Source organism: Mesitornis unicolor, unplaced genomic scaffold (genome assembly GCF_000695765.1).
Source record: "Mesitornis unicolor isolate BGI_N332 unplaced genomic scaffold, ASM69576v1 scaffold21147, whole genome shotgun sequence".
NCBI lineage: Eukaryota > Metazoa > Chordata > Aves > Mesitornithiformes > Mesitornithidae > Mesitornis > Mesitornis unicolor.
Genome location: NW_010196230.1, coordinates 20,463 through 28,752, shown reverse-complemented (window position 1 = coordinate 28,752; position 8,290 = coordinate 20,463). Strand labels below are relative to the sequence as shown.

Here is an 8,290-nt window from a genome sequence, read left to right as displayed (position 1 = left end):
GCACACGTGTACACACACACACACACACACAGGCTTGCATAGCTACCTCCTGCACACACCCACACACTCCCATGCAAACACACACGTGTGCCCAGAGATGCGTGTGCCCACACATGCGTGTGCCCCCGACTGCTAAGTGCCTGCTGCAGGTGGGGGCCCTCCCTGACACCCCAGTCCCCCCCCCGCGGATGGGGCTTTATTGCCCCAAGCATCCACGGGAGGCAAAGTCCAGGGTGGAGGGAGACGTGGGGGGTGACTCACAGCTCTGACCCCCCCGCCAGTGCCACCCTCTGTCACACCAAGTGATGTGCCCTGCCCAGCCCTGCCCAGCCGTGCCCATGCCCTGCCAGGAAGCACCAGTGGGACCCAGCTGGTGTGGGCAGCCCCCAGCCTACTGTATTTTCCTGGTGACCCCAGCACACTGTTGGGGATGGGCTGCAGCATCCTGATTTGTTTGGGGGTTCACAGAATCACAGAATCACAGAACGTTAGGGATTGGAAGGGACCTCAGAAGCTCATCCAGTCCAATCCCCCTGCCGGAGCAGGAAACCTTTTTTTTTGGAAGGCGTCCAGGCGGGTTTTGAATGTCTGCAGAGAAGGAGACTCCACAACCTCTCTGGGCAGCCTGGGCCAGGGCTCTGTCACCCTCACTGAGAAGAAGTTTCTTCTCCAATTTCAGTGGAACCTCCCGTGTTCCAGCTTGTGCCCATTACCTCTTGTCCTATCATTGTTTGTCACCGAGAAGAGCCTGGCTCCATCCTCGTGACACTCACCCTTTAAATATTTATAAACATGAATGAGGTCTCCCCTCAGTCTCCTCTTCTGCAAACTAAAGAGACCCAGCTCCCTCAGCCGCTCCTCATAAGGGGTTCAGGTGATGCCGTGTGTAGACCCCACATTGGGCACCCTGTATTACCCACAGCAATCCTTGCCCACCACCCCTGGGACAGGGACCCCCAGGAGCCTGCTCTGGGAGGTGAGATCTCAGATGTTGGACAGACACAAGGGATTTGGGACATGGGTCATTTCTGGGTGGTGCCAGGCTTAGAGAGCCCTGTATGTGGGTGCCCCCACCTGCAGGCACCCCTAGTCCTGCCATGGGTGCACCGGCCACTCAGATGAGCCAGGCAGGGGTGTCAGCAGTCCTGGCAGCAATCAGCTGGCTTAATGAGCCAAAGAAGCAGATCTCTGCCCTTGCTGGAGGAGAAGAGGGCACCTGGTGCTGGGGGTGCTTTGCCCACTGTCTGGCTGCGTCACCCTACCAGCATGAGGGGGTCCCAATGGCTGGAGGGGACATGGAGCGCAGCTGGTGGTGCTCTGGGGAGCAAAGAGAGACCATGTCCACCACATCCCAGCTTGGATGTGCCTAATACACCCTCCCCTCCAATCTGTGTCCTCCTCTGACAACCCAACAGTGTTAACGTCAGAATCTGGTATCAAGGTGCAGGGAGGGATGGGGTGGTTCATATATGCCATTCCCTGCCACTCCCCCAGCCCCAGGCTGCCTTACCTCCTGCCCTCCTGCCACCACCCTCCTACCTCCCTCAGTGGGTAGCAGCCTGGCTGGCAGGGCTCTGCAGCCCCAGACCAGCTGTGTCATGGCTCCAACACCAAATTCCCACCCAGGCCTGATGTATGGCAAGGATGGAGAGACAGTGGACATTCACCTGCCAGGAGCCTGGAAAGCAAATGCATGCAGGAATGAAGAATCTCAGAAGGATGCCAGCATCAGGGCAGGATGATGGGGAGAGGAGGCTGGATCATAACAAACCAATTAGGATGGTGGTAATTACCAGTCTAATGAGATATCAAGTTGAATCCTGAAAGCATCAAGATTCTTTCACAGTAAGATGTAGCTGTTGCAGTGTTCATCCTCTGGGGTTTTGTCTTGGACAAAACATTTCCTTTCCCGCAAGACCAACAGAAATTTGATGGGAGAAGAGTCTGGTGATGCAGCCTGTGTCTCTGAAACTGCCCAGTGCTCTCTCACCACCTGACCCGTGATCATGCAGAAACGCCCCAAAGAGCAGCATTATTTGGAGGAGGGCCGGGCTGCTTGGGTCTTCTAAGGACACAGACACCCTAGTTCTCCTCATCGGAGAAGATCGTGGCAAGGAGAGCCGGAGGGAGGAAGCGTGCCCCGCTCGGACGCATGGGCAGGTCGGCCCCAGCCTGATGCCTGCAAAGGTAGGGGGTCGGGACCGGAGCCCAGCTCGAGGAGCTGCTCGCATCTCCGTGGAGCCCCCCACATCCCCTCTCACCGCTCCCATGCGCTTTGGCCCCCGGGGCACCTGGGGGCCCTCCAGCCTCTTCTGCGCACTCACCTCCCAGCCGCCTCCCCAACCTCCCCTCACCCCCCTGTCCCCAGCCCTGCTGTGCCACTTCACCAGGACACCTCTTCTTGACACATCCTTCGGGTTCCCATTAACTCTCTGTCTGTTCTGAACACAGCTGGGAACTGTCTCTCACTGCCTGCCATGGAGCTGAACCAGACATCCCCACCTCCCACACTGCCTGTGCCAGAGACCGGTGGAAAAGACCTGTGCACCATAGATGTCACTGATATGGCCATAGATGGCGTCACGCTGCTCATCTGCCTCTGCGGGCTGGTGGGGAATGGGGCCGTCCTCTGGCTCCTTGGCTTCCGCATCCGCAGGAACCCCATCACCGTCTACGTCCTCAACCTGGCTGTTGCCGACTTCACCTTCCTCCTCTTCATGGTCACCTCGACCCTCCTCTACATGGTGGAGAATGCCTTTTGCTCATCTGTGTCCTTGGTGTACCTGAGGTCTCTTTTACTGCTCTCGCTGTTCTCCTACAACATGGGCCTGTACCTCCTGATGGCCATCAGCATCGAGAGGTGCATATCCGTCCTCTGCCCACTTTGGTACCGTTGCCACCGCCCCCAGCACTTGTCAGCTGTGATGTGTGCCCTGCTCTGGGCCCTTTCCATCGCTGTCACTGCGGCAGTGACTTCTCTGTGCCTGTTGTCCAAGCGCGAGCACTGCAGTACGGCTCTCATCTCCATGTACCTCCTCAACTTCCTCATCTTTGCCCCTCCCATGGTAATTTCCAATGTGATCCTGTTCGTTAAGGTCCTGTGTGGCTCCAGGCGACGTCAACCCAAGAAGCTCTACATCGTTATTTTCCTCACTGTCTTCTTCTTTCTCGTCTTTGGGGTTCCCCTTAGCATCCATAATTTCCTGCAGCAGTTCAACTACTCCATCATGTTATCCCAGGTCTTTTTCCTGCTCGCCTGCGTCAACAGCAGCATCAACCCCTTCATCTACTTCTTGGTGGGGGGTTGCCAGCGGCACTGCTCCTTGGTGTCCCTCCAGGTGGCCTTCCGCAGGGTCTTTGAAGAGACGGGAGCCACCACCATCTCCAGCTAAGGGAGCGTGTTTGCACCATCCACACTCCCCAGCCTGGCTTCATGCTCAATGCCCACTCTTGCTCCCTGCTGGCCCCGCAGGTCACCTTCCTGCAGCTGCGTGTGGGGATGCAGCCTGTCCTTTATCCTACGCCATCATGATCCTATCTTTTCCCTGTCCTCATCCCAACCCATCCCATCCCACCCCATCCCCGCATCCCTGCCCGGGGTCTGCCTCCTCCCGCAGACTCCAGGCTGCTCCCGGCTGGAGCGCGGAGCGCTGGGCTTTGCTGCCCTCCAGCGAGAGCAGAGAAGAGGGGAGAGTTGCAGAAACGCTCCTGGGCCGCCTGGCTCGGCCGCGGCCCCGCTCCTCCCGCGTCAATAAACGCTGCTGGCTCCATCCCCGCCTCTCGTTCCTCTCTGGCCGCTCGCAGGGACGGGGTGTTGGGACAGCTTGGGGGGCATGAGGGGGTAAACCTCTGCCGGAGTGGGAGTATCTCCGAGAAACTGCCCCCAGAAAACCTTGACCTGGGGTGAGCAGTCCGTAGGGAGGCACTGGGGCCTCAGGTGTGTGGCTGGCTTCAGTGGGTGGGAGGTAGTGGGGTTGTCATGGGAGGTATGGAATGTGGTAGGGCTGGTGGGAAGGTGTGGGACATGGTGGGACTGGCCAGGGGATGCTGGACATAGTGGGGCTGGTGGGAAGTTGTGGGACATGGTGGGGCTGGCCAGGGGGTGCAGGAGGTGGTGGGGCCGCTGGGAGTGTGTGGGATGTGCTGGGGTTGGACAGGGGATGGAGGATATGGTAGGGCTGGTAGGAAGGTTTGGGACATGGTGGGGCTGTATGGAGGGTGTGGGGGATGGTGTGGGTCCGCATTCTTCAGGACAGGAGGAGCACCCAGATGTGACACTGGGGCAGTGCCTGAGGAGGCCGCATCGAGCAGCCCAGCATATCCCGAGGGCAGCCCATGGATGAGCAATGTCCCCTCCTCCTATGTCCACGATGGCGCTTCCGGGAAACCGAGGCCTGATGTGATGGTGCTGGGTCTGGAGCCGTTCAACTCATCACTGCTGGCTCCAGCACTGTCTTCCTGCATGCCCATAGCTCTCCTCACTACTGACAGGAGGCTTTGTGACCAGCTGAGACCGTGGCAAAGCCATAGGGAGGTGAGTGACATCCCATAGGACCCATAGTGACCAATAGACGTGGTGCCCTGCTGCTGGGAGGTGGTGGTGGGGCTAGGGACCACGAACACCCCCTCCTCTTGCTGCGGAACCATCCTGGCCCATTGAAGAAAGAGCAATGCTCCAGTCTGCTGAAGCCAGAGGAGAGGAAGAATTTAAGGAGGAACAGTCCTTTACTGTTAGATCTGGCTTACAAAATTGAAAAATAAAATATTTGGGAAGATACTTGCTGTGATGCTAATAAAACAGTCTGGAGGGCACCGCCGTACCCCTGGGCCCATCCTGCATGTACCAGGTGTGCTGGTGCCGTCCCAGCTGCAGGCAGCTGGGATCGTTTCTGCTCCTGCAAGCAGAAGCTGTTTGTGTGTCTCCTCTCCCTCCACCCACACCCCCGAAGGCAGATCATGGTGCACAATGCTGTTTATTGATATCAGGCAGTGGTGAGATACAGGAACTGGGTACCGGCTGGAGAGGAGGGCGGTGGGGCCTCGGCTGTGCTGGGCGAGGGGCAGAGGTTCCCCTCTGCAAGCATTGCTGGAGACAGGGGCGGAGCAGAGCTTGGAGAGGCTGCACAGGTTGAGGTACAGGATGGGGACAGGGCTTACCAAATGTATTCTACCCCCACGCCGTACACGAGTCAGAGTTTCACAAGGCAATGCTCTTTCCAAAATGCTGACTGTATGTGAGATGGGAACATAGTCATCTGGGCTGCGTTGTCCTTGGGGGAATAGTGCCCTAGGACCTGGGGTGGGCTGGCTGGGAGGAGAAAGCCATGCTCCAACGCACAGCATCCCCCCCTGCATTGACCTTGGCCATGTCCCTGCTCTCCTCTTCTGCCTGGGGCAGAATGGCAACTCCAAGAGGGTGACACTGGGGGAAATACTACAGATATTCATCAATCTGGTTACTCAAGGAAACCCTCAGCCACCGTCCCAGGGGCCTCAAGCAGAGCAGAGGTACAGCTTCAACAGCCTGGGGTCAGGGTGTCCATCGTGGTATCATTGCTGCATGCTGTGGTATCTTTTGGATCCTCAAAGACCCTGCGGAAGGCGACCTGGAGGGACACCAAGGAGCAGTGCTGCCAGCAGCTCCCCACCAAGAAGTAGATGAAGGGGTTGATGCTGCTGTTGATGCAGGCAAGCAAGAAAACGACCTGGGAGGACACGACAGTGTAGCTAATCTGCTGCAGGAGGTTCCAGATGCTGAGGGGGAGAGCAAAGAGGAGGAAGAGGAGGACAGTGAGGAAAATAACGATGTAGAGCCTCCCGGGTTGGCGCTGCTGGGAGCCACACTGAACCTTAATGAAGAGGATTGTGCTAGAAATGACCATGGGAGGGGCGAAGATGAGGAAGTTGAGGACATACATGGAGATGAGAGCCACCCGGCAGAGCTCATGGTTGTACAGCAGGCACAAAGACGACACCGCAGCAATAACACCGATGGAAAGGGCCCAGAGCAGGGCACACACCACGGCTGACAAGTGCTGGGGGCGGCGGATGCGGGGGCAGAGGATGGCCGTGCACCTCTCGATGCTGATGGCCGTCAGGAGGTACAGGCCCATGTTGTAGGAGAACAGCGAGAGCAGTAAAAGAGACCTCAGGTACACCAAGGACACAGATGAGCAAAAGGCATTCTCCACCATGTAGAGGAGGGTCGAGGTGACCATGAAGAGGAGGAAGGTGAAGTCGGCAACAGCCAGGTTGAGGACGTAGACGGTGATGGGGTTCCTGCGGATGCGGAAGCCAAGGAGCCAGAGGACGGCCCCATTCCCCACCAGCCCGCAGAGGCAGATGAGCAGCGTGACGCCATCTATGGCCATATCAGTGACATCTATGGTGCACAGGTCTCTTCCACCGGTCTCTGGCACAGGCAGTGTGGGAGGTGGGGATGTCTGGTTCAGCTCCATGGATGGATGCTGGGCAGGCGGTGGGACGTGTTCTTCAGCTGTGGTCACAGTGAACGGGGAGTTAGGAGTTTGGAGAAGCCAAGGCTGAGCCACGCAGCCCCTCGCCAGCTCCCTGCGCTGGGACGGCATCAGTGGAGGGCAAATGGGACATCCTTGGGAGGGAGGTGATGGGTATTGTCGGGTGGGAGAGGGAGACAGGAGGGAGAGGGTGGATAACAAAAATAGGGCAGTGGGGAGGGGACCTGGGGAGAGCGCTGGCGGTCACTGGGAGAGGGTGGGAGGAACAGAGCTGCCAGAGGAAACGAAGGTGGGGTAAGGATGGAGGGAAACATTGCACTTAACTGTAAACTTCGGTGAAGCCGCAGGTGAGGGCTCTTCCCAGCTGAGCTTGGGCAGATCAGCAGCAGTGTCTTGGCATCTCACGCTCCCTTCGGATCCGTATCCCAAAGCAGATCCTCCCAGGAGAGCTGCATGCAGAAGAAAGTCCACTGCTTGCCAGGTGGTCCCCACTCTCCTCCACCCGGCTCCTGTCTCTTGCCCTGTCCCCCGTGTGCCCCTCGGCAGCGCTTGCCGTTTTCTCCCCACTGCAGTGGGGTTTCAGGGGCCTCGGGAATGGTTTTGTAACTGCGGCTGCATCAGAGTCCTGCTTCCGTGTTTTTATTTATCTTGCTTTTCTTTGCCATAAAGGAAGTGGCTTTTGCCAGGACCTTTGCAAGCAGAGAGTTGTGAATGACTCCTCATTTACTCTGATTAGAAACATCCCTCCCGGACAACGACCTGCTCCTGACTGCCTTCCCTCTCCTGACAGCTTTCTGTGTTTTTCGTCCCCCCCTGCCTGTTGCAGGGCTCCCCACACCTCAGCATCCCTGGGGGGGAATCGCCTCTCCGGCAGCTGAGCTCGATGGTGGTGCTGGTGGTGCTGTTGTTGGTGCTGGCGGTTCTGGCAGTGCTGGTAGGACGGATGGGTGCTTCTCAGAAGTGACTCTTCTTCTGGGAAGAGCACAGGGATCATTGCCAAGGACACAAGGGAACACACCTTCAAGCCGGAGCCAAGAAATAGCATTTTTTGTCTGTCTACAGCAGGCTGATTGATTGTCAGTCTAATGCCCAGTTGAAGGACAACAAAGTTGTTTTCAGCCAGGTTATGAAGATGTTAGCACTTATAGCCCAAATTAATTGTTGCTAATACCCCTTAGTAACGCAAGGAAAGCTATTGCAGACCAGGTTTCAGGGTGCTGCGCTCCCCTTGGGTTGTTTTTATAAGATCCCACCTCTTTGATAGCTCACAAAGCCTGGGCTGCAGCTCCTGAGCTCTGCCTGGGGGTTGTTAAACCCTCCTGAGGCTCCCGGCTCCTGCTCAGGGCTGAGCAGAGAACTTCCTTGGAGGCACTCATCCCTCACACCTGGTCTGGCTGCACCGTCCCCTGGGCAGGTCCATGGGACCCAAAGCCAAATTAATTATATTGCATCTCCCAGCTAAATTCATCAGCTGCATGACAGCTTCCGAAAGTCTGGCAAAACCGTCGTGGTCCCTGCAGCCACTCCCAGTAGCCTTTGATGGGGCTGCTTTCCAGTTTGTGGAAGGGAAAGAACATCTTTATGGTGACTTTGGACTGGAGGTGGGATGGACGGGTCTGTAGCACCATGCATCAGCAGCGCCCGGAGGATTTCAGGATGAAACTTCCCGCTTGTTCTGCAGGTATCTTAAGCATCCAGAAGTGAACTCACTCCAGCTGTCTTACCGAATTGTTGTGTGCACGCACATCTGATTGCTTAGAAGTTACATGCAGGCTGCAGTGAGCTGCCCTCAACCCTGCTTTCTGCTCAGCAGT

The 8,290-nt window shown here is 57.2% G+C and overlaps 2 protein-coding genes across 2 annotated transcripts; one reads left to right on the top strand and one right to left on the bottom strand.

Annotated features, from left to right (window-relative positions):
* Positions 1–2,477: 2,477 nt before the first annotated feature.
* LOC104543726 (mas-related G-protein coupled receptor member H-like) lies at positions 2,478–3,392 on the top strand. Its single transcript, XM_010188401.1, has one exon. It carries the CDS (start codon positions 2,478–2,480, stop codon positions 3,390–3,392), a length of 915 nt encoding a protein of 304 aa, XP_010186703.1.
* A 2,124-nt stretch (positions 3,393–5,516) lies between these two features.
* Positions 5,517–6,458, bottom strand: LOC104543731 (mas-related G-protein coupled receptor member H-like). Its single transcript, XM_010188406.1, has one exon. It carries the CDS (start codon positions 6,456–6,458, stop codon positions 5,517–5,519), a length of 942 nt encoding a protein of 313 aa, XP_010186708.1.
* Positions 6,459–8,290: the final 1,832 nt, after the last annotated feature.

Coding starts and splice junctions, on each gene's coding strand:
- LOC104543726 (XM_010188401.1), top strand. CDS start 2,478: ATGGAGCTGAACCAGACATCCCCACCTCCCACACTGCCTGTGCCAGAG.
- LOC104543731 (XM_010188406.1), bottom strand. CDS start 6,458: ATGGAGCTGAACCAGACATCCCCACCTCCCACACTGCCTGTGCCAGAG.